The sequence below is a fragment of the Neocloeon triangulifer genome, unplaced genomic scaffold (genome assembly GCF_031216515.1).
Source record: "Neocloeon triangulifer isolate White Clay Creek 2 clone unplaced genomic scaffold, ASM3121651v1 ptg000014l, whole genome shotgun sequence".
Classification (NCBI taxonomy): domain Eukaryota; kingdom Metazoa; phylum Arthropoda; class Insecta; order Ephemeroptera; family Baetidae; genus Neocloeon; species Neocloeon triangulifer.
The window spans coordinates 7206736-7231804 of NW_026775556.1; the positions used below are offsets into that span (position 1 = coordinate 7206736).

The window sequence follows — 25069 nt, forward strand, 5'->3', positions numbered from 1 at the left end:
ACGTCAAGTGGGTGAATTAATGCAAATAAAGAGACACTTGAATTGGGCGCGGCGGCCTTTGAGCTCAACGTTATTATGAATGCACACGCGCCCGAGAGCCTGCTGGTAGTTTTAATTGCCTCTCCGTCGTGCAATAAAGTAATTAAAAGCAAATGAGCTTATGGTGCCTGGTACCAATCATAACCTTACTTAAATTAAATCGCTTGGTTTCGGACAGCTCTCCAGTCCACTGCGAAACTAATCAATTAATAAATCCTTGCCGTCATCGTTCCACTGCGCTTTCAATGCCAATGTCGTCAGTAATTATACACATTAAAGTGAAATAATTGCACTTTGTGTATTATTTATGTATTTATCGGGGTATTTATTTATTCAATTAACAGCAATTATCTCAGAGGTTTATGAACTTAATAATGCACAAATAATGATTGGAGATAAAGAGTTTGCAATTGTTCAAAATAAATTTGGCAACTTAAAATGCAATGAGAAACAAGGAAATGTAAAAAATAAGTTCACTTTTTTCATACCTAAATCTATACAAAAAAAAATTCAGATAATTTTTTATAACATCCTGGCATCACAAAACAACTAATCATTTGTTGGCCATTATTTCATTGATTATTTTATTTTACAACACTTGCAAATAAAAATGATAGAATATTCATATAAAAAATTCAATTTGTTTATATTTAAGGCATTATTTAAGGTTTAAGGCAAAATTTTATTTATAATTTAGCAAATTTTATGTATAGTAATTTTACCTCTTTGCAACTAAATAAAATGTCAATGCTGAGTAAAGTAAAAAATTGAAAAAAAAATATATTTATATATATCTTATATCGTTCTCCGTAAAACAATTTATTTTTTCATCAATAAAATTCAGAAATTTTGCTTTCCCTAAATATTTTTTTTACATCATAAAATATGGCCAAAATATACTATTTTATATTGCCTTCTAACTTCTAAAATTGTTTGCCCCCTATCCCATTAGATTTGCACATCTCATATATGATATTGATATTACGTTTGACCTTAACACGGAGCTTACAAACGCATATTCCGCGTTATGCAACTTGTAACGCATATCCGTTATGCGAGTTGCATATTCCTTTATGTTTTTGGAGCGTTTTTAAATTAAAAATAATGTTTAATATTATAATTTATAATGTTTTATGTACAAATTTCAATTTTTAATCATATAAATAATTAGTTTTTTATTATATTTTTATTTAACTTTTCAAAAATACAGTTACACTGTTAATTTAAAAAATTATTTTCATAAATTTAATTCTATTAAAATTTTTTGGTGTTTATTATAATAATTATAATATCATAATTATGGGGCTCTTTCCTTAAAAAAATAACACTTGCTTATCTTGACAATACTATTTTTTTTTTTTTATTTTAATTAGAGTGTAACATTTTGCACCAGCATAAGGAGCCGGTGAGGACCCCTGGCGGACGGTCGGACAAACTTAATTGTAAACAACAAGGTTGCAGCGCAGAGCCAGACGTCGCAGTCGATTTCAAGAGTTCGACAAGATACCGGGTCAGCAATGTCGGAGACCCGAAAAATGGCCCAGCAGGCGGCCATGCAAATCGCGGCCGGTGGTTCTGCCGGTAAGTTTGAAAAACCACCCCTCGCCACAATATATCACAATTTTGCACTCCATTGCAGGGTTTGTTGAGGTTTGCCTCATGCACCCTCTGGACTTGGTCAAGACGCGACTGCAGCTGCAGGCCCGCAGAGGTCCCGCCGTCGGGGTCGCCTCTGACCCTCATTTCTACAATGGGGTGGTCGACTGTTTTCGCAAAATGTACCGGCACGAGAGCTTCCTGGCCTACTGGAAGGGCGTGCTGCCCCCAATCCTCGTTGAGACCCCGAAAAGGGCCGTCAAGGTGACTTTATAAATAATGCTAAAATTTTTTTATCTTATCTGTTACCATGCAGTGAGAATTCTGTAAAAATTGTGATTTATTAGACTCGGTGCTCCGTACCTACCTTGTGCGGGAAATATCTGTGTCATTGATTACAGTTGCAGCCGTTCCAAATTTCTTATGTCCTGAGAATTAAAGAAAAAACGAAAAAACTAAACCTTTTTGCAGCTATTCTAGAAATTTATTTAATTTTTTTAAATCAGCAATCACCTAATTTTAATTATGATTGCTAGTACACTCCAGTACACTCTATCAAAGTAGTAGTAGATAATGTTAATAAACATTTAAAAAAAAATACGCCCAAGCATGACAGCCCACTTTATTTACTTTTAGTTTTCCCCACAGTCATAACCTACTTGTTAAACCACCCACCTCTTTTTGCTTTAGTCGATAAGAATAATAATTATCGTTACGCAACAGCAGCTTTTGGAATTTTGAAACTTTTATTTGTTTCTGTTATCAAAAATATCAAAAGTAATTCTTGTGAGACAAATTCAATTGAACTTCCACATTTTATATTTCAGTTTTTCACATTTGAACAGTACAAACAGTTCTTCCTCTTTGGGTCACCAACGCCAACTCCATTGGTAATTCTGTTTAAACTTGAGAATTTCTAACATTAACACTTCAAACTTTTGTAGACTTTCTCATTGGCTGGCTTGAGTGCTGGAATCACAGAGGCAATTTTGGTGAATCCATTTGAGGTGGTAAAAGTTGCCCTCCAAGCCAACAAATCCGAGGCGCCTTCAACGTGGAGTGTGACAAGGAAAATTGTCAACGACAATGGACTTCGAGGACTCAACAAAGGACTTACAGCCACCATTGCGAGGAATGGAGCATTTAACATGGTCTACTTTGGGTTCTACCACTCTGCCAAAAACTATCTACCAGAATCACATGTTCGTAAATTTATATTTAATATTTAATTTCAAAAAAATTAAAAATTTTAATAGTTAAATAGGTTAAATTTAAAAATTTATAGACCATTGATTGATAAACAATATAATTTTGTTAATTATTTTTAATTTAAATAAATTCATTCAGTTTTACTCAACTCTCAAATCTCAAGTTATAAATTCTCAAATCTGATTCAATTTTCAGGACCCATGGTTAGAATTCAGCCGGAAACTGTTTCTCGGCTTTGTGTCCGGCACCCTGGCGTCGTGTTTCAACATCCCATTCGATGTGGCCAAAAGTCGCATCCAAGGGCCTCAGCCGGCCAGCGGGCGAAAGTACTTTTCCACTGTGGCGACAATGCGACTCGTGGTGGCGGAAGAGGGCTGGCGAGCCCTTTACAAGGGTCTTGTGCCAAAAGTGATGCGTCTCGGACCGGGCGGCGCCGTCATGCTGCTCGTCTACGAACACGCATATGCCTACTTGCAGGCCAGATACCCCCTGTGACTCGATTTTGCAGCATTTATATAATTTATCTCACTCCAATATTATCCAGTAGCAAGCAAGCGCCCAGATTTCTTCAATTGAGTTAATTGGATAATATTTATACTAGTCTCTTTCTAACGTTTTTTTAATGAACATTTTTTAGCAAACTTTTAACAACAGCAGTTCGCCAAGTGAAATTATTTAAAGAAATTAATCTGTGATTTAAAAATCCCACCAAGAGCATGATCTCTGCCTGCAAGTTACCTAATTCCTATCCTTCAGCAATAGAAGATATCTGGGCTATAGGGGCCTTCTTTTGTGAGACCAATGATTGAAATATGATGTGCCTATGCTTTGTATAGAGGTGAAAAGAATGGAAATTCTATGTTATTGAATAACAGTTAATTTGCTAACTGCCAAATAAGAGACTTAGTGTGTCTAAAATCGAATAGATTTAACAATAATACCAATTCTGTCAAAGATTTATAATAAAAATTGACGAAAGAATTTTATATCAAAAACTTTAAAGGGTTTACTTATAAATTAAACGTAATATGATAATTACTTATATTTTTTAATTTCCATAATATGCTTGATATGCTCTTGTTTCCTAAACTTGCATATTTCAACAATTGTTAAATTTTTTCCATTCAATCCAAACTTGAGCCAGTTTCAGAAATTTATTTTACAGAGAAACTGCCTCTCTTTACCATTGGCCTTGACGCCGAATTATTTTTCAAGTTTGACTTGTTTTGACCGCAACAAGTAAAAACCATGATTGTCATTCAAAATCTCTTTTGATATATTTTTATCATGACTGACGTACAAGTTAATTAGAGGCAAGTAGGAAAGGTCAGCGCGCAACATTTTCAAGGGTCTGCTGCCCTCGATATAGTAGAGCTCTGTTATTATTATCCATGTACGCCAGCAGCGCTCCATATGTGTGTGCACGTTTTTGCCTTAAATATATCCCACACATTTGTTTTCATGTGTGCTTAACAATTTCAGTTCAATGCCTCAAAACAATTAAATGCCATTAATGCAGGCACTATGATTGCTATGAGCACCCCCACTCTAAGCTCTCTGCTATTAAAATTTATCTCTCTATAGCCGCATTTTTTTCACCTGATTTGCACTTGTAAAGTAGATCACAATTTAGCATTGAAGTTAAGTACCTTTGTTATAATTTTTAATTTAAACTGCTATTCATGGTAATTAAATTTCTGATAAATTATTTATACTCATGAGAACTCAACCAACATATTTAAACCTACAATTAAACCACTTTAAAATGTTCTTTCAGAATAAAACATAATTAAACGTGATTAAACGTAAACAAGTATTATTTAAAGCTTTAAATTTTCAGTTCATACTACTGATTAAAAAAAATTACATTCTAAATTTTGCTTCAATCTCACTTTTGCAACAGCTTTAAAAGGGTTTTTGTTTTAAAATTAAACTGCATTTTTGTCCACTAATCTAGTGAAAAGTCTTGCTCCAAAAGAGTCCAAGTCTCCTGCGCGCACATTGTATATAATTCGATATAATTTACAATAATTGTTACGCCCAATTTTATATTTACGCTCACCGCAAGTTGACGTCATAGGAGCACAACACCTGTGGGAAAAAGGTGCTGCCTAGAGCGACGGCATTAAATTATAGCCCCGCTTTTTTCGCCGTTTAATTGGAAATGTGGAACGAGCGCAAACTCAAATAAGCGAATAAATAAATGATAAAAGAGTGAGTGCCCTCAGTAAGGTCTGCCTTGGAGTGGCCTTCTTGCTCTCACAGCCAGCAGGAACAACTCAAAATGAGGCCTGTTCTAAATTATACTGACTTTAAAAAAGAATAACTTCTTTAGAAAAGTAATTATAATTCTTGTAATTCTTATCATGATTTTTTGAATTATAAAAATGTTTTAAATTTTTTGTTTAAAATTTTACTTTTGATTAATAAAAATTTTCAACTCAAAAAAGGATATCCAACTGTTCAAAAAGGTTGCAAAATATCTGTGTGACTGGGTTTGATGAAAATATTTATATAAGAGGATCATTATCACTTTGTCAACATCTGAAAATAAGACTCCAGCGAAGGCCGTTCACACCGGTGGCTCTGCTTTTGGTGCTCAGCGCATGCGCCTCACGGCCGTGAGCACCAACATCAACCGAGGGGCTGGGTTCCCGTCAGTCTGCTTATTTTCTAGTCCGGACGCACAGGTAACGCACCCCCTGGTCCCCTGGGGTCTCAGTGGCCCTCGTTTCTCTGACAGTTGGGCCCTGGCCAGTGAAGTTGGTTCGGCCGGGACGCGGGTCGACCGCTGAGCGCCTGGAGAACAGGGGAGGGTTATTGATTACTTTGACAGTGACGGGGGCAGCACTCGCTTATGGCCCCTGGGGGTGACTTGACCCCGATTCAGGTCACAGCTAAGTATTTGTCGCGCAAAAAGATCAAGAAAATTGTTCTTGTGTAATTTCGTTTTTGAGAAAATGCGGTAGTTGCTGTTCACAGGGGTGATAGAGAAAGGGGTGAGTTTTTCGTGCTCGGAACGCGTTTAATTTGCATCGGAATTAATTATTAATGCACTCTACGTGTATAATTTTATCTCTGGGTGTCAGATAAAAATCTGCGAGTGAAATTTTAATTTTGTTAAAAATTCGCTTCTTTTAATTAATTGACGTGTTTTAATTACGATTTGAAATTCACACTGCCTCTGTTGTACAATTCGGAGTTTGATCTTTGGAGTTTTTTTCTCCACAACGGACTCTCACCGTGTTATCATTTGAAAAGCATTAAAATGTATCTCGCTACTTTTATCTGACCGAATTCATTATGTATGTATTATGCGGCGCGTAATGTCGACAGTGTGTGCGCGCGGCAGTGAATAGGCCGACGAACAAAAGCAACACGCTCGCAACAACACTGAGACTGTTGAATGAATTTTATGGATTGATTGACAAATTGCTCGCAGATCACACAGCTTGCCAACGTGAAAGTTATCGCGGCGCAAAAACGCTTCATGCATCATGCAGTTGGCATTGAAAACTTCCCTTCGAGATCTCTTGAGTTTAACGCACTTCCTCTAATTCTTTCTGATTATGATCCAGCCGCGCTGTGCTTACAATCATTCAGTTAATTGTAACGGGAAGTCCTAATTTTGAAGGGAAATCCGTTTAAATGTGAATCTGAGTGATTCATTATTTTCTAAGAACAAATATTTGCTAAAAAAAAAATATTTAAATTTAATTGTAGACTTAAATATAAAATAACGACCAATTTCCGATTGTTAATTTAAAAAAAAAATACTTTCAATATAAAATTATTTAAATTTAGTTTTTTATTTACACATTAACGGGCAATCTCTGCCCAACTACATAATTTAGATATTGACAAAAAAAAAACTGAAATTTGAGAAGATATATGAATTTAAAGTTGCGGCGTTTTTTATTTTGTGCATTAGTGGTTCAACATCCTGTGACACGTGTACAGTTGGCCCTGTTGGTAAAAATAGCTTCATTTTCACCATTTTCCTCAAAAACTATCGAAAACAATAAATTTCACGATGCTGTCAGACATACCGTTGTACTGTTGTACTTTTCGCACGAACCGAAATCGGAAGCTTTCTTTCCCTATCGCCAACGGCAAAGTCATTTTTTTAAGCACTCTCGTCAGCATGCGCCGGATCATTATCATATCAGTCTCGCGTGCGGTTGGTTTTGACGCGAATTAAAGCGGAGAGCCTCGTTACTTTCCCCGGGGAGGTTTTGAAGGAAAGGAGGCTATATTAATTGCTCAAAGGAAAAGGATCAGAAGCAGTCGGACCGCGTCCCGCTGACCCAAAGCAAGCATTGATCGTCCGCTCGTGTGTTGCAGAGAGTGGGCCACCACTTTTATGGGGTGAGGCCCGGATGCTTGGTTGCCTGTTCATGTGGACCCAGCACCACCCCAACTAAGCCATGACCAAGAAATTCGAGTTCAACTGGAAAATCACCGTGCCTGAGCCACTGCTCGAGGGCGGCGTCTTCGACCGATGGACAGAGGTCAGATTTTTCAAACTTAAAATTTTCACATTTTAATTTACTCAGGAGGAAGATTCAAACTTTCAATATTTGATAAAATTCAAAATTTTTTCCATAGTTTTTTTTACAGCTCGGTAGCAATTTTAAAATATTCTTTAAAAAAAAGACACAAAATCTCAAATATTTTGATTTAGTAGAGCAATAAATCGTGACAATAAAATTAATCAACCTTGCATAACACAGCAATAAATTATTTTACATTACATGAGTGCGGCATGTCATTCTGGCTCACTTTTTTCAGTGCTAATTAATGCTTACTGCCTATTTTGCGCACCTGTTAAATTTCGATTCTTGGATTAAAATAATAGGCTTCAACTAAAATCCTTTAAAAACCTCTTAAATATTCAAAAACAGGGAATTTCTACATAAAATAATTTTAATATATTCATAACTTATTTATTAGAAGATTTGTTAAAATTAATTTCAATGTGCAAACTTATTTATTTTTGTAAATTAAAATTTTAAAAAACTGAAAATATATAATAAGTGAAATAACATAATTTACTTTTAATTTTAAAGTTAAAATTTACAAAGGTTAATAAAAATAGTTGCATAAATTAAAAGATAGTAATTACTATTTGCATAATTATTTTGGATGAAAATATTTGCAACCAGTTTGATCATATTTAATGTGATTTATTATTAATAAACAATTCATCTAAAATTTAAGTATTTAATATAAATAAAATTTATAACCGACTGAATGAAGTGATTATCAACTAATGCACAAATTAACCAATAATCTCTTTAAATTGAAAATAATTTGAAAATATTGTGCTATTTTTGCTAATAATAAATGCATACATATCATCTCTCTTTGATTGAGAAAATTTTTTACTCACATAGGAAAAGGACTCGATCGACTTTGAATCACAGTGCGTATTCAAGGTTGATGAATACGGCTTTTTCATATACTGGAAGAGCGAGGCGCGTGAGGGCGATGTCATCGAGTTGTGCCAGGTACTCTCCCAACCTTTGATCAAATCAACCGCGCGCTGACTCAAATTTCCAGGTGAGCGACATCAGGGCGGGCGGCGTGCCCCGAGACCAGCGCCTGCTGAACCAGTTGGTCACCAGGCACGGCGAGCAGCTGGAGGACAGGTCGCTGACCATCTGCAGTGGCTACGATTACGTCAACATCAATTACCAGCACATAGTGTGTCCTGACGCTGAAACGGCCAAAGTAAGATAATATTTTAGTCCAAGTTGTAGACTGGTAGAATAGTTATGTAGTCTAGTCTGTATTGGCTCTAAAAGCTTCTTGATAATATGAAAAAGTCGTAAAAAGTTTATTATCGCTTCAAAAATTATTGTGCTTTAAAAGGTATGGCTAGACGGTCTAAGGTCAATTACGCACAATGTCAAGGCCAACAACGCTTGTCCTATGACTTGCCTCAAGAAACAGTGAGTTTTGCAAATTTATTTTTAAATTAATTTTTTTAATTAAATGAAAAAAAAATTAAAAATTTCAGTTGGATGCGATTGAGCTTTTTGACAACTGCCAAAGGCAAGGTGCCCGTCAAAGTGATCGCTCGCACATTCGCGTCGGGCAAAACGGAGAAGCTCGTTTACCAGTGCCTCTCCGACCTAGGCCTTCCAAGTGGAAAATCGGACACTATTGAGCCGGAGGACTTTACCTTTGATAAATTCTACAGCCTCTACCACAAGATTTGTCCCAGGAATGATATTGAGGAGCTCTTCCAAGTCATGTTAGTATTCAAATAAAAATTGATTTACTTTGTAATTGAAGTTTCATCTAATAGTAACCAAGGTACGACTGAGCACATCACTCTGGAGCAGTTGATTTACTTCTTGAACGAAAAGCAGCGAGACCCCAGACTGAATGAGATTCTCTACCCTTTTTATGACGAGAAGAGAGCACGGGAAATTGTCATCGACTACGAACCTAACGATGATCTTAGGAAAGAGGGTCTCCTGAGTAAAGATGGCTTAATTAGGTAAATCTTTTCAACTTGAAAATATTTGTAATAAATTTAGATTTGGAAAATAGGTATTTGATGTCGGATGAGAATGCTCCGGTGTTTTTGGACAGACTCGATCTGTTCATGGATATGGACCAATCAATGGCGCACTACTACATTAACTCATCGCACAACACATACCTCATTGGCAGGCAGTTTGGAGGCAGGTCCTCTGTTGAAATGTACAGACAGGTGCTACTCGCTGGGTGCAGGTATTTGACACCAAAATTTGATAATCAAAATTTAAATGTGAAATTCTAGATGCGTTGAGCTTGATTGCTGGGACGGAAAGGGAGAGGACGAAGAGCCTATTATTACGCACGGGAAGGCTATGTGCACAGATATTCTGTTTAAAGTGGGTAATTCTCATTAAGGCAATGACAGAATTAACACAACAAATTGAATCTTCTTAAAGGATGTTATTTACGCGTTGCGAGACACAGCTTTTGTTACCTCAGACTATCCGGTCATTTTGTCATTTGAGAACCATTGCTGCAAGGCTCAGCAATTCAAACTGGCAAAATACTGTGAAGACATCCTCGGAGACCTACTTCTCAAAGAGCCCTTGCCCGACTTTCCGGTATAATCTGACACTTAAAATGCAAATTGCATGTGCTAAATCCTTCTCAACAGCTCGAACCTGGAATTCCACTTCCGTCTCCAAATCAGTTGCGCCGGAAAATCATCATAAAAAACAAGAGACTCAAGCCTGAAGTGGAAAAGCAGGAGCTGGAGTTGTTCAAACAGGGTCAGTTTGTGATCGAAGACGAGGAAAAGGAAGATGCCAGCGCCGTTAGTACGCTGGCTGCCGTTGCTACAGACAAGAAGATAGAGGTCAGATTAAAATCAATAGAGTTGAAAGGAAAACAAAAAATGGATTTTTTGAACAGGAGCCGGCCGTGCTGTCCGTGGACGTTGTTGAGTCAGTGGTGGTCGAGGGCACCGAGTTGCCGGTGCAGGTGCAATACACAGGCTCCACTACCAATGTGCACCCGTACCTGTCCTCCATGGTCAACTACGCACAGCCCGTCAAATTCCAGAGCTTTGAAGCTGCCGAGGAGAAAAATGTTCACCACAACATGTCTTCTTTTGCTGAAACAGCAGGATTGAATTTGCTGAAGCAACAGGCCATTGAGTTTGTCAACTATAACAAAAGGCAAATGTCGAGGATTTATCCCAAGGGAACCAGGGCTGATTCTTCCAACTACATGCCACAGGTAAATAATTTTTGGGCCAATTAATTGTTTTATTTCATTGAACCTCAAAATATTTTTATTTTTAAAGATTTTCTGGAACGCTGGGTGCCAAATGGTGTCTCTGAACTTCCAAACCCCTGACCTGCCTATGCAGCTGAACCAGGGTAAATTCGAGTACAACGGCAACTGCGGTTACCTCCTGAAACCAGACTTCATGCGGCGCTCCGACCGCAGTTTTGATCCTTTCGCCGAATCTCCAGTTGACGGCGTTATCGCTGCCCAGTGCAGTGTCCAGGTTATCGCCGGACAGTTCTTGTCTGACAAGAAGGTTGGTACCTATGTTGAGGTGGACATGTACGGACTGCCGACGGACACGATAAAGAAGGAGTTCAAAACGAGAATGGTACCGGCAAACGGACTGAATCCGGTCTATAATGAAGAGCCCTTCCTCTTTAGAAAGGTGAGTGAGATGAATAAATGCACGTGCTGCGTTTTGGCGAGAGCACCGATTATATATTTATGAAATTAACGTCAGAGCGTGCGTAAAATCCTGATTTAAAAATAGGTGGTGTTACCTGATCTTGCTGTGCTGCGCTTTGGCGTCTACGATGAGAATGGCAAACTGCTAGGCCAGCGCATTTTGCCGCTCGACGGTCTGCAGGCTGGTTACAGGCACATCTCCCTACGCACAGAGGCAAATTTTCCAATGTCTCTGCCCATGTTATTCTGCAACATCGAACTTAAGATTTACGTCCCAGATGGATTTGAAGGTGAGTGTAAAATTAAAATTTTCTTCTTATTTCAGTCATTAATGACAAAAAATCTAAAATTTAAATGTAAAAAATTTCAATTACTAAACGCCATATATATTTTCCTTCTTAATTCTGTTCCTAAATATTAGGAGCTTCAATACAAACGGCAGTCAAAACGAAAGCATAACAAAGTTATGCAACCGTGTGGACAACCGTGTCGCGCAAGTTGCCTACATCAACTTGTTGCTGCAATCAATACCGATCGCGTGAGCGTCCGCCAGGTTGCATAATCTCTAAATAATAAGTGATCGCTGGTTTCGGTTTACAAAATTTTTATTGATTTTCCTATTTAATTAAATAGCTATCAACTTCTGCAATTTTGAGAATATCTATTATTATCATTTAATTTAATATCACCATATTAAATAATCATTAACCTTCAGATTTTATGGCTGCATTGTCCGACCCCCGACGCGCGGTCATGCCACCAAAAGCTCCACCCACTGAGCGTCTCAAGGTCATGGGAATCGAGGAAGCCAACACCACCCTCGAATCAGCGGCCGAGCGTTCTCGCAGAGAGGAAGCGCGTCGCAAAGGTTGGTTGCAAATTTTTTTTTCATTTTCTTCAATCTAACACCAACTTCAAATTAGCTGAGGATACAGAGCTAAGATTTGAGGATGTTACCGTTGACAGCCTCAAAGCTGAAAAAGGGTTTTCTAAAGTTGGTCGCAAACAGCAGAAAGACCTTGAGGCGCTGAAAAAGCGCCACCAGAAAGAAATGGCTGCCGTGCAGAAACAGCAAGTTGCTGCCATTGAAAAACTAGTCAAAGGAAAAAAGTGGGTTATTATTTGTTTTGAATTCCCATTTTTTTAACACAAAAAATTTAAGGCCCAATGAAGCGGCTCAAGATCCTGCGGTGCGGAAATTGGTGGTAGAGCAAATGGCTCAGTGGTCGGAGATGGTGGAACGGCAGCAGCGCGAGAGGTGGGAAACCCTTCGTCAGCAGCTGCGTGACAATCAGGAGGTGCTGCGAAAACTAATGGAGGGCGTGCAGGGTGCCCAGATGAAGCAACTTGAGGCGAAACATGAGAGGCGAGCAACCATTGAATAATTAGTTGTTAAATTAATTTTAAAGTCATTAACAGAGACATCAAAGAGTTGAATTCGTCTCAAGCACGCATTTCTGTGGAGACCGCGCGTGAGGTCAACAGCGACAAAACGCTGAAGACCAAGAACGATAAGGACCGTAAGTTGAGAGAGAAGAAGCAGAATAATACCAAAAAATTCATGGACGAGAGGAAAGTGGCCAAAATGAAGCAGGATAAGGAACGGGAGCGTCTACGTAAGAAACATGAAAAGCAGCTTGATGAACTCAACAAAACCTTCCACAACGTAAGTGTTTTTTTTTTCGAATTAATTTTCCAAACCAAATGAGCCAAAATTTATCTGAGAAAACTAATTAAAATTTTTGAACTAAAAACCAAGAATAATTTAAATTAGCGTTTATATTGTTTTTGTTTATGAAATAATATTTTACTATTAACAAAATTAAGATTAATTTATTATATTTTGATTCAATAGCAAATACTATTAATTAATTATTTTTAATAGATTTAGATTTTAATATTTTAAATCAGCAATTTAATACATTAAAATAAAATGGTATTATTTACACACAAAAATTGGTTAATTTATAATAAAGTCACATTAATCAACAGTAATAAAAAATTCAGCAGACCAAAATCAACATTAAATTTTCATTAAATTATTAACTTTTGACTAATCGCCTTTTACGTGGAATTGTTTCGAGAACTCGAGACACTGGTTTTTTCTCAAACATATCGTGTTCTCAAAACGTAATTCCACAGAAAAGGTGATTAGTCATAAGTACTAATTTAATTATTTCCGGTTTCGAGTGGTTTCTTTGGGTTTTAAATTGGCATTAAATTTTCAGTTATTTTCAGCAGCTCCAACATGAAATTTTAAATAATGAATTTAGAAAGCAATAATGTTGATCAATTAAATTATAATTTATTAATTTTTGTTCCCAGTTGATGGAAATGTACCAGAACGAAGAGCTTGAATACAACCTGGGGAGTAAGCAAGAGTGCTTCGTCTAATCTGGATCTAGTCGGACCAATCGAGTCAGCATCAGACGCCATTACGCATTTAGTCTTCGTACAAAAAAACCTATATTGTCTGTTTTCTAATCTCAAAATGTATAACGACTAAAAATAATAAACGCTATTGAATGTTAAATCGAATCGAAACCTAGGACTAATCATTGTTGTAACGCCTGCCACACGTCGAGATAGGCAACCAGGCGGTCAACCGAGATCAACGGGTTGCATAGCTTGACTTCAGCCGCGGCAGGGGCTACTGGGGCTGCCCCCGAACACTTGATCGGCCACCGAATCAGTTCGGCATTTGGCGGACCATTCGCGAATTTCAGCGAATTGTGATTTAAAAGAGTCATTAGCCGGCGGAATCTGGGTCAAGCGGCGCCGGTAGTTTTTATTTTTAGCCGACGACTTTCTCATTTAAATTGAAGCTGACGCACGACGAGAGGCCCGATCGCGGCTGAAAAAATAAGTTCGTGCCGCCGACGGAGGCGGCTGCGTGCATCGGAGGCGGTTCCTGCGGAGGCCTTCGGGTCAAAGACCTTCCGAGCGACGCGCCCGAAAGGAGGTCACCGATTGGAAATGAAAATCACGCGCATTGCGCATATAGTTAGAAGAGGGGAGGCGGAAAGCGAGATCCCGACAAAGCGAAGCACACATAGAGCACTATTCATAATTTATTCGAAAACTAAAGCACAACGCAGAATGCGTTTTATTTCAATTTTTTTCGTAAAGTAGAATTACGCGCGGCGGTCGTTGACATGTTATCGCGTTTTGTGCTGGTATTTTTTTTTATCGTGCTGTCACTACGATGACGAATGAAAAAAGGACCTCTCATGTCATAAAAAAATAATAATTTACACGTCGCTAAGGGCTTCATAGAATATAATGCAATTTATCGAGTTGTAAAGTTTGTAATAAAAGAAGAGCTGGAAAATGGGAAATTGCACCACGCATTTAAGTCCCTGGAAAATCCGATGCGTAAGCGAACTTGAAATTTTGTTCTACGAAAAATTCCAATTTTATGATAATTATAAAAGAAATTTTTCCAAAATAATAGAATTATTTTGGAAAAAATTTCTTTTAGTTTTAATATATTGCAGAAAAATTAGTGTATTTTTAAGTGATATATATTTTTGTAGTTAAAGATAATTTTTTTGGTTATTTTATTGTGTTTCTAAGTTAATTTTCCTGACGGATCTTAGTCAGGCATGAAGTGCGAGTCGCATGGAAGCACACGAAGAGCGATGCAATCGAGGGCGATTACGGCACAGCGAACGAGGCAGCGCGGCACAGAAATGTGTATGTGCTGCAGGTGAGCGAGAGAGCGAGCTCCGAGAACATCGTAAAATAAAATGGACGAGAGAGGATGCCTTGTGTTTAGCAATGCAGCAAGGTCAAATGAATCGCAGAGCTATATAATCCACTATAGCCCTCTCAACCGTGACACATACGTCCACACCCGAGTTTCACAAATAAATTCAAAAAATAAATTTATTTAGGGCGGATCCGTGAATCCGGTTTAATTAATTTCTAAAAGCAATTTTTTTCCCACTTTTCCAATGAAAATTTGTCGCTTTTCCGGCTTTCCCCGTAAAGGAAAGTTGAGTTTTTAATTCTGCCAATAGAGCAAGGGCCGAGGCGGCGAGCGCAGAAGGGCTAATTGCGTTTTAAAACGGTACTGTGAAGAATTTCCCGACGATAGAGCTAGCACAAGTCAAAGAAAGCAAAGCAGGCCGACGACACGGCGTCCGGAGGCTCCCCGTGGGTGCGCAAAACGCGCAATTCATTTTCCATTTATCCGCGCCAAAATTGCATTGTGGGTTGATTTTACAGTATTATTTGATAGTTCGCGTTACCCAGTACCGATTGCAATCAGTAAATCGCGGACCCGTGACCTTCCCAGGTTGCAAATCGACCCCGAAAACCAAGGTTACGAGGAGGAAACGTGCTCTGCGGGACGGTATACCTTCCAGGAGCGCGGCTTACGTAAACTTTTTACTCACCACATACCTCCGGTTTCGCTCCGCTTTTCAGCTGTCGTTCGCCCAAAATTCTGTAAAAAAGCATTCGAAAGATTGAGCCGAACGAGTTGAAAGCGAATTCCAGCCGAAAACCGGCCGACTCGTATGGAGAAGGCTCATGAAGGGGGCGGGCTGTTGACGTGAGCCGCCATTGTTTGCGCGCTCCCACCGAGTCACTGGCTTGCCACAATGCGTGAGTATTCACGGCCTCCAGCCGCTCTCCACTGCCCCCGCCGCCTCTGGTGGCCGCCCCCGATGGCGTCTTCAGACCCCTGAGCATCCGTGTAGTCTATCACTTTGGCGTCCGAACGCATCCACAGCCGATTCTGGGTGATTAAAGCTTCTCGGCCAGACTGTTGCCGTGTTGCACAGCTCTTAGGGCTCGGGGGCAGAGTCGGAGGCGGCTCGTTTATGCCTTTTGCCGACCGTCACCTTAAAAGTTTCGCCACGATTTCTTTCCTGTTAAAATATTTTTTTGCTTTTCTTGTGATGCTTTACAAGGCCGCCCCCGTGACACTTGTTGATCTCGGAGGCGGGAACGGAGGCGGCATTTGCATAACACAGCGGACATTCCCATGACGCAGTATTATTTTTGTTGGAAAATCCGCCGTTTTTTTAGCTTTTGTTCCCGTGGGAAGTGGTAAAGAGGTTCGATTCTAGAAATTTTTAAGGGTTCTCTCAACTTGGGGCAGCGTTTTGGCGAATTAGCATTTTTTATACGCGCCGGTGAGAAAAGTAAAGGGGGTGGTAAAGGTTTGTTTACAATGCCAACATGTGGGTAGATTGTAGGATTTTTCGGAAACGATGATCTAAATATCTGAAGTTTTCTCGCATTTGAATTGAAATTGAGAGCTGCCTTGAGGAAAAATAATTATACTTCCTGAAAATTAAATTATTTTAAAGGCCTTAGGCCTAATAAGTTATTAGTTATTATATATTTTCAAGAATATAAAATTTAATTTCCTAACTTTACTTATATAACTATTAGCATTGATTTTTGTGTGAATAATGTTAACTAGAAAACCGCAAACGTAATCTATTATTTATCGGAAAAGTTGTTCAACCTTCTTTAATTTCTTTTATTGAATTGCGTATCATAATTCTTATCCGCTCTTCTTATCTGAAAACTGAAGGGACATAAACTTAAATAGACTTTTCGCAGTTCTAGCAAGGAATATGCTCCTGCTATTAACTGGATTTTCTAATCAAAAAAGATCTGGTTTATCAGCTCATAATATTCTAAAATAATGATCGGCTGGACTTTTTCAGCCACTCATTTTAAGAACTATTGAATTTGAAGTGGCAATTACAAATAAAAAAAATTTAAAGACAATCCTGTATTTACAATGTTTTACTTTTTACAGAATGGCTGGCAAGGAGAAAATGACGTCGGTGGCCGCTTCGCCGCCTGTGCGGCGTCTCTCAATTACAGGGGCAGCCAAGAAGGGCCGAGATGCAGCGTTTGAGTTCCCCGTGCCTAGACAGCCCCGCCAACGTGCCTCAAGCGAGCGTTCGTCTCGCTCCTCCACACCTCTCAGAGGGTCTCGTGGAACGTCCCCTTCTGAAACAAGGCGGCGACCGCCGAGCAGGCCTTCAAGCCGCCCTTCGACGCCTCAACCCAAGAAAAAGAGAAACAACGAGCTAGAGCGGCTGTTGATTTCAGCCGCTAACGATGGACAGCGTCGCGCCGCTGCTCTGGATGATTCTAAAAAAGCGGTTAGCAAGAAGAAACTAACCAAAAATAAAGTGCCTATGGGGGCTAAGAAAGCCCTGGCCAAGGCAAAAAAGTCTCCGGTAAAGACGCCAGCCAAGTCAACAACCAAAACACAGATTAAGAAGGCTAAGACAAAGGTAAATAGACTTGAAGGAATTAATAGGAATCAATTTTAAATTTGAATATTTTTAGCTGGTGGCAAAGAAGAGTGACCCTAAACTTAAAAAGGCGGTTGTAGCTTTAAAGAAGACTGAGATCAAAGCAAAGCAATTGGAGTCAAGAACCAACGGCAGCAAAAGCGTGGAGAGCCAGACTGACTTCAAGTTGGTCCCCAAAAAGGAAACTCCAAAGAATACAAAATGTAATAAAACTGTGTCTGAACCGACACCAAAAAGCAAAAAAGGAATAGAGAAACCACCTGCAGACGCTTCAGCAAAGGAAGCCATTTCTGCAGAGTCTCCTAAGGAGATCCAAACACCAAAAGAGCCTGTTCCAGCTGAGGCGGAGCCTGTCAAAGCTGCAAAGGAGATGCCTAAGGATCCAGCAGATATATTGAAGATCTCCGAGGAAGCCTCAAAAGGCAGTAAGGAAGTTGTCAGGAGGGACGAAAAACCAAAGGTGGATGTCATGCAAACACTGACCGAAGCGTGTCGCAAGCTGGAGCAGTTAAAAAGTAAGAAGAAAGAGCCTGCGCCTCTTGATGTTGTTCCTCGGAGTCCTGAAGGCGCGACAATCACTCCACCTGACAGACCTGTTGACAAACCTATGGAGCACTCTGTCATTTCTCCAAACAATCTCCAGGTAAAATATATTTCATGAAGTGAAATTTTGTATAACTAAGATTTTCCACAGCTTTTCATGCAAGCCAAGTTGAGGAACAAAATGAGCCAGAGCCCAAGTGCCGATGCAAAGGAAGGGACCACTGCTTTCCCACCACCCCCAATACCACCCCTCTCTGCAGCCCCAATCATTAACTCCTTATCTGCAGCGGCTAAACAGACCTCATCCTTCCTGAAAGACTCAAGTGAAATTCCTATTGAATACCGTTGGAAAATTGACAAGAGATACTCAACACTTGCACCAATTAACTCGTGTATTAAGGATAAGGTTGCGGACTTGTTGCGGAAGGATCCTAACGAAGTTGTTCTCAAGGAGAACATTCGTCGAGAACCAGATGCTGAGGAGGAAATGGAAGAACTAAGAGTCAGTTTGTTTTTCCCCCAGATTTTTTCAAGTATTAAATGAATTTTGTTATGTAGATAAGCGAGAGCGAAAGTGAGTCAAGTGCATCTTCGCCGGACAAGCATATCACTAAGATATCTCGAGAAGAAGCCCTTCAGATTGAGAGACGGATGGAGGAGATTTACATTAAGGAAAAGGAAAGAGAAAAACAGATGGCTCAAGAGGATGAAGTCTTGGCTACAGAGGATGAAGTCTTGGCTACAGAGCTCGAGCCTGACGAGAATGTCGAAAAAACCTTGACAACGAAGAATGAGACTGAAACTGACTTGGCCCCTGAGCCTGTTGACCCACCAAAAGTGTCTGAGCCTGTTAAACCATCTGAACTGTCTGAGCCGGTTAAATCATCAGATGGGTCTGAGCCTTCACCAACTGCGGAAAATAAAACTGCTGCTGCTTGCTTGGAAGAAACTCCCAAGAAGCAAGATAAACCCAAAGAAATATCCAAGAGACCGGACATTGTTGACCAAGTCCCGGAGGAGGAGAAGGTCAATGAAGAAAATGAAGTGCCTGTGGCTACCCAGGAAAAGGAGGAGCCAAAAGCTGTAAAGAAAAGTGGACCCAAAGGCAAGGCAGAGAAACTGAAGCGCTTTTCCAAAGCCAAGAAGGAGAGCGAAAGAAAGAAAAAGAAAAGGGAGGAGTACTATCAGAAAAAGATGCAAGCTGCAGCCAAAAAATCTAATGAAGAGAAATCCACCAAGCCTGAGCCTGAAGTAGAACCTTCCAAGGAAGACACTTCAGAGCCTTCTACGTCATGCTCCGAGTCTTCATCAAGTCCAAAATTTAACGGAGAAACATCCAGCCCTGAATCCACCAAAGATGAAGACCTTGTTGCAAAGGAGAGTGTTCTTGGAGCACTAGGTCTTCAATCAACACGCTTGGCTCAACAGGAGAGACCCAAAGTACCCAAACTTAAGTTAGTTGTGAGGCCCACCCCGGCCAAGAAGAAAGGCCACCGAAGTGAGACAGCCAACGAGAAAACTTATGCCATTTGCCACGAGGTGAGAATAAGCTCAATTTTTATTTTTTATTTCCTTTATTATTTGGAGTTTAATAGTTTTGAAATGAACTTTTGGTTTAATTAAGAGTGATTTTCAGGGTGATGGTGAAGAAGGCCAGAAAAGCAGCCACCGCAAAAAGGCATTGTGGTACCCTGGCCTGCCGATCTCAAATGGTGAGCTGGCCAAACTAATCCTGACCACGCCAACTATCTCGGATCTGATTATAGGCCGGCACTTGGGCGAAGCCAAACCGCCCCAGCCCGGCATAGGCGTCGGTGATGGCCTCGATACAGAGGCTGAACTGTAATTATGAATTTAATTACATTGCATTCTTACTAATTTTCTAGGCCTGCAAAATCTAACCTTTGCCTGACTCTTCTGTTGTTGTGTGCAGTTTGTTTTTGATTGTCAACCCATATTGGAAAATAATATACCACTTGAATTTTTTACAGTGGACAGAAAGGTGCCAAAAAGCGTGACGAGGTGGTGATCCCTGAAAAAACTGCTGCCAGCAACGTACATCCAGGTCGTCCATGTGAAGATGTGTGCTGCTACTGTCACAACAAGTTTGGCCTTTACGACACTCCTCTTCATGTATCTCAGCTCAAGGGTGGAATTGAGAAGCAGTCCGCAGTCCTCGCAAGAGAGCCTGTTCTGACTCTGGCTTCCTGCATCTGTGACGCCTGCTTCCGGCACTTAGACCGACCTCTTGCTTCTGTGGCTGCGTGGCGGCCTCCACAGGCTAAAATCCGCAAGCAAAAGGAGGCTGCCACTTGTTGCTTTGCTGGTTGCAAGCAACCAGCCCCTCATCCATTGGCTCGCAAGTGGAAGAGACGTGTCCGAGGCCTCCTTGCTCGAGGACTGGACCCAAAGGTAAAGTAACTTAAAATCAAATTTGCAAAGATGTTAATTGTCCTTATTGATAATTGCAGAGCGGGTTGTTTTTGTGTCACCAACACCACCAAGAAACAGCAAAGATTGGGGCATGTGTTTTGTGTGGACGGCGAGCCGCTTCTTCCCAACTTTATTGTCTTGAGCCTCAGGCAACAGATCGCTTCAATGAGGTCCTCAGGCAGGACCTGATTCCCATTGTAGTGCAACCTGAGGCTGACCTTTGCAAAAAGTGTCGTTACTACTCAAGTCTTCGACTTCGCTGCTCCGACTACACCAAGCTAAGTGTCTCCAATCGCACCTTCCTCAGGCAGCACCGGGAAAAGTACTAAAACTTGAATTTAAATATTACTTTGGTATTAAAATTTTACTTTCACAGAATTATTAAGACCGCCAACCCATTAGACACGTCGGCTCTGGCAGAGGTGTTCCCTGAGGTTCCGAAGTCAAAGAAACTGACTCCACCCCCACCAACGGCATCAACGTCTTCCTCAACCCCCACAATTAATTCTGCGCCCAAACGCACATTGCTTACGCCTTCTGTTGAAATAATCCCTGTGCCTGCTGAAGGACCTCCTCCAAACAAGAAGGCAAGGGGACTTGCTCCTGCCAAAGAAGCAATAACAGTTCGCATTGTTGGGGGAAATGTGAGTAACGTCACCGCACCAGCAAAGCGACCTCTGGTCAAGAGAACGGCAAGAAACGAAGGTCCCAATTTGAACTTTCAATGGCTTGGAGAAACTGGACCTCCTCGAGGCCGGTGGCACACAACAAGAGCGGACATTCAGATGGATGATCGCACTTTGGCCGAGTGGAAGAAAAGGCAAGTTTATCATTAATTTTACACTCTCAGACAAACCATTTTTTAATTTATCATAAAATTGCACCTAAAGATAAAGCATGTAGCCAAAGAATAAATTTTAATTATCTTTTGTAATTGTTTTAGGCAAGAGCCTTTTGGCAGCTATACAAGCTATGTGAAACACTTAATCACTTTGGACGGCTTCTGGAGAGCCAAACAGCTGGGACCCCTTCCAGGAGCCCCTGCTTCTTGCATTAAGTACTGCACCTCGGTGCGGAACAGAATTGAGGCGTACGAAGGTCTGGGTGAAGAACCAGAGGATCTCGACCGCCCTCGGATATGTGACGTTCGTTCCCTTGCTGAGTGAGCTGCCTTCATTTACCAGGTTTGCTGTATTGAGTTCTGGATTCTAACTTTGCTGCGCGACTTGAAAGTGTGATAAAATTCGAATTTTTACGCTATTAGTATTGACATTGTTGCGGAAAAGAAATATTTTTTATAGTGCTCATACCAATTGGATAATTAATAGCTGTGAAAGTGATTTTTATAAAAACATATGATTGAATTAGGAGAACAGAGCTTAATACCTATTAATATTTTGCTCAACCTATACCTGAAAAATTAACAAGAAAATTTAAGTCGCCAGTAATGAGTAAGAATTCCAGATGATAAATTATTCTCAGGTTTTTCAAATGTAAACGTACGTAGGAACGAGTCATATTGTCAGGCACACGGCGTTTAAAACAGAAACTGCTCAGCAAAATTGGAACGTTAATCAATGATCTTAAATAATTTTGGTTTATTATCTATTATTTTGTAAATAGAGACACGCTCGTCTTTGCCTTGGGAGTGGACGCGCCGCCTTACTATTAAAATTATTTACTAAATTGGAATGAACTCTCTATTATGTGAACTGCACATAATACTCAATATGAAATTTTCTGTGTTTGCCCCCAGCTATTTATTTTGACCCACTCCCTTGGAAATTTTTGTGCTTAATTTTTTAATAAGAAATTCTCTGATTGAGTTTTATATTTTACTTATTATTCAGAGATGAAACTTTGTTTCCTGTCTCACTTGTTGGCAACTCTAGTGCACTGCATTCAAATATAAGATTTTCACCCCTTTTTGTTTGCCTTTTTCTCTTTTGGTTCACGGTTAAAAAAGATTGACTCGATTTAAAAGTAACAGAAGTTAAATTACTTTCTGACAGGAAAATTCAAATGTCCAACATTTTGACTACTCAGCTCCTGTGAAGTGCCTTCACTCACAGACACATGTATTTTTACAAAACGCTGTTTCTGTTCCTACCCTTTGAATGTAAATAATTATAAAGTAGCAAATAATCGTACTAGTAATAATATTATAATTATTGTTATGAATAAAGACACGCGTATTTTCATAAGCATTAAAATGAATAAAAATATTAGGGAATCAAATATTTTTCTACTCATTTTCTGATTGCCCCAAAAGTTAAATTTATTGTTCTGGAGGTATTCAATTAATTCAACCGCAATGATCACGGTACCTACCAGTTTTGCCTGACTGATTCTTCAGCACGTTGAACTCCAGAATTGACAGATGACTGAATTTAGCCACTACTTCATTGCGCAAATAAAAAGCAGATATTTCTTCTTTAATAATGGTTCTTCTTTAATCAAGATTTTTACTTGTTGTAACATAGCCAATAAATTAGCACAGCAAAATTAAGTATTTCATTAAGTATAATAGGATACAATCAGCATAAATTACGCTACGGCTATTTGGATTTGATTTATGTTAAAATCAAGGCTCACGTTGAGAAATTAATAATTAAAATTGGTTTTTGGTCACACATAGTAGGGACTAGGGTTGTGATTTTGCTGACTGAGAAAGAAAAGTGACGCCTTAAACTGACTATTTGAACCCTGCTGGAAATACTAGAGTGAAGAGTTTCGGGAGCTATTCATTGTCAGTCGGTTCTGCGCTCAGTTCTTCTTCGGGAGTTTGCAAAGGACTTAGATTATTTTGGGATTCTTCGTCTGGGCGATGTGGAGATTCACTCATATCCAGTCTCTCTGTACCGACTTCTGGAGCCTCAGCAGCTACAACCTCTTCTCGCTTGTCGTTTAGCTCTGAAATCAATAATTTAACATCCAACTTGAGATTCGCAGGAATAAAATTTTGTTTCCTATATTTTTCGCGTGTCAAGCTGATTGACAAAATCCGTGGGAAGAAAGGTTTCATAGTCGAAGCGCATGTTCACGGCCACTCGTGTCGTGTGCGCCGGTAATTAATTTGATGGGATTGCCGGCAGCTCGAGCCGCCGCGCATTATTTTGTTTAATATGGAGTGTCTGTCTGGCATTCAGGTGGGTGTGAATGAGGTGGGCCCCTGTGAGTGCTGTTCCCACGTCCATTTCCTTCCGAGGAGTGAGATTGAGTTTGGTCATAGAAAAGGCAGCGCAGACGACACTCCACCTCGGAGGCCCCAATTAGCCTGGCTTTTTTTCAACGCGGCCTACATCAAGTCGGCCGACTCATACTCCCATGCAACAATTAATCTCTTCTTTGTGCACTCGACGTGCAAGAACATAAATTTTGGTACTTGGGCGAAGAGACATCTTTTTTATGTTTGGGGCGTGAAGGAAAAGAGAGTACGCATTATTTTTGTGTTATCTAAATTTAATAAAATAAATTCATTTCTGAATATAAAATCAAATTACTAGATAAAATTTGCATTTTTATATTTAATTTTGAGTTGCTAGTCTTCTTAAATCCATTCACCGTAACTTGCCTGCCAACTTCCACTAATATGGCAAGTGCATTGATCGGTTTGGACCATGATCGCTTACTTATTTGGCTTACAGCTTGTTGCGCAAGTAATCTACGACTTCAGAGTACAAGAAAGACATTTTATTATCAATATAATTATGCAAACGTGGATAGCTCCACTTAACATTTTATTATCTTCTGATATGATTAGGTTAACAAATAATGAATAAAAAAAATGTGTAGTTACAAAATGTATTTAAGTAAATTGATAAAAAAAGGTTTTTTTTAATTTTGCATTAGTAAATTTAAATGTTAAAGGAAAGCATTTTTTTAACTACGTATACACTTGATTTTCGTCACCACGCATTTAATTAAGCTTTTCAAATCTATTTCATGCCAAATTAATTATAAATAATTTTTATAAGATTAATGTAAAATATATCAATGAACTAAAAATAGGAAATTCTGGATGAATATCTATGGCTTTGAGTAATTTTGTATCATCGTTCATGATGAAAAGTAGTGCAACTCCGCAAATGGTATCCAGCGGCCAGCCCTTTTGCGCAACTTCCTCTCTTTGCGTGCTTACGCTGACGTATCCAATTGTTTTTTTTTCTAATCTATAAATAAAATTTACTTTATCCTGAAAATATACCATTGTGCGGCTGCTGATCGGCGTTTGGCTCCGGCTCGGCAATCGCGACAAAAATGTCGGCAGGGAGAACTTCATATTTTGCCAATCGTGTGCGAAATTCAACGGCCGCCTCGCGCTCGAGTTGTTGGAGCTGTTCCTCCAGCACAGCTATATCCGGACGGCCAAATAGGCACCTCCGCGGCGAGCGACTCATCCTTGCAGACTGACGGAAAAAATGGAATGGGTATAAGGCTCGCTCGAGCTGAACGCACACCGCTCCACGCGGAGCAACAGAATAAATCGTTTTAGCGGGGGCATCCGCATGCAATCCTGCTTCACTTGCCCCCTTTCAGCCGGGCTCGACAACACCCTTCGCGGCCGCCCTCAAGACGAGGGATTTTCAAAGAAGGTGCCGCGTGCATTTCCTTTTTTACTGCAGCCTCTGCAAATGAGCTAGATGATTTAGGAGTTTGTTTTTGCTAATATTCAAAATTTAAATTGCAAGATATACATAATAAATCATGAAGAAAATCGGTTTGGCAAAATTGGAAGTTAGAGAATTTCC

The 25069-nt window shown here is 39.7% G+C and overlaps 4 protein-coding genes and 1 long non-coding RNA gene across 6 annotated transcripts; 3 read left to right on the forward strand and 2 right to left on the reverse strand.

The window, feature by feature from the left end:
- The first annotated feature begins 1466 nt into the window (after positions 1-1466).
- LOC132199293 (mitochondrial 2-oxodicarboxylate carrier) lies at positions 1467-4637 on the forward strand. The gene is made up of 5 exons (XM_059623898.1): positions 1467-1620; positions 1679-1899; positions 2463-2525; positions 2580-2837; positions 3040-4637. Exons 1-5 carry the CDS (start codon positions 1557-1559, stop codon positions 3337-3339), a joined length of 906 nt encoding a protein of 301 aa, XP_059479881.1. The 5' UTR covers positions 1467-1556; the 3' UTR covers positions 3340-4637.
- On the reverse strand, positions 3700-12822 carry LOC132199296 (uncharacterized). 2 transcript variants are annotated; one of them, XR_009442097.1, is made up of 4 exons: positions 11148-12822; positions 8237-8563; positions 4907-5643; positions 3700-4834 (listed from the first exon to the last, which is right to left on the reverse strand). It is a non-coding gene; the product is annotated as an uncharacterized LOC132199296 (long non-coding RNA). The 2 variants fall into 2 exon arrangements; XR_009442096.1 differs by having other exon boundaries at positions 3700-5643.
- On the forward strand, positions 5443-13590 carry LOC132199289 (1-phosphatidylinositol 4,5-bisphosphate phosphodiesterase-like). The gene is made up of 19 exons (XM_059623889.1): positions 5443-5534; positions 7189-7355; positions 8241-8354; positions 8407-8577; positions 8719-8798; positions 8867-9103; positions 9158-9352; positions 9406-9588; positions 9638-9731; positions 9792-9956; positions 10010-10210; positions 10267-10593; positions 10661-11032; positions 11138-11342; positions 11768-11920; positions 11976-12162; positions 12215-12418; positions 12472-12718; positions 13378-13590. Exons 2-19 carry the CDS (start codon positions 7272-7274, stop codon positions 13444-13446), a joined length of 3288 nt encoding a protein of 1095 aa, XP_059479872.1. The 5' UTR covers positions 5443-5534; positions 7189-7271; the 3' UTR covers positions 13447-13590.
- A 2076-nt stretch (positions 13591-15666) lies between these two features.
- LOC132199288 (nucleolar protein dao-5) lies at positions 15667-22771 on the forward strand. Its single transcript, XM_059623888.1, has 10 exons — positions 15667-15800; positions 16835-17321; positions 17377-17985; positions 18037-18387; positions 18444-19424; positions 19522-19727; positions 19877-20297; positions 20357-20640; positions 20695-21138; positions 21262-22771. The coding sequence occupies exons 2-10, from the start codon at positions 16836-16838 to the stop codon at positions 21482-21484; spliced, it is 4005 nt and encodes a 1334-aa protein (XP_059479871.1). The 5' UTR covers positions 15667-15800; position 16835; the 3' UTR covers positions 21485-22771.
- Positions 22730-24757, reverse strand: LOC132199294 (uncharacterized). The gene is made up of 2 exons (XM_059623899.1): positions 24526-24757; positions 22730-23231 (listed from the first exon to the last, which is right to left on the reverse strand). Exons 1-2 carry the CDS (start codon positions 24716-24718, stop codon positions 23059-23061), a joined length of 366 nt encoding a protein of 121 aa, XP_059479882.1. The 5' UTR covers positions 24719-24757; the 3' UTR covers positions 22730-23058.
- Between the last annotated feature and the right edge of the window lie 312 nt (positions 24758-25069).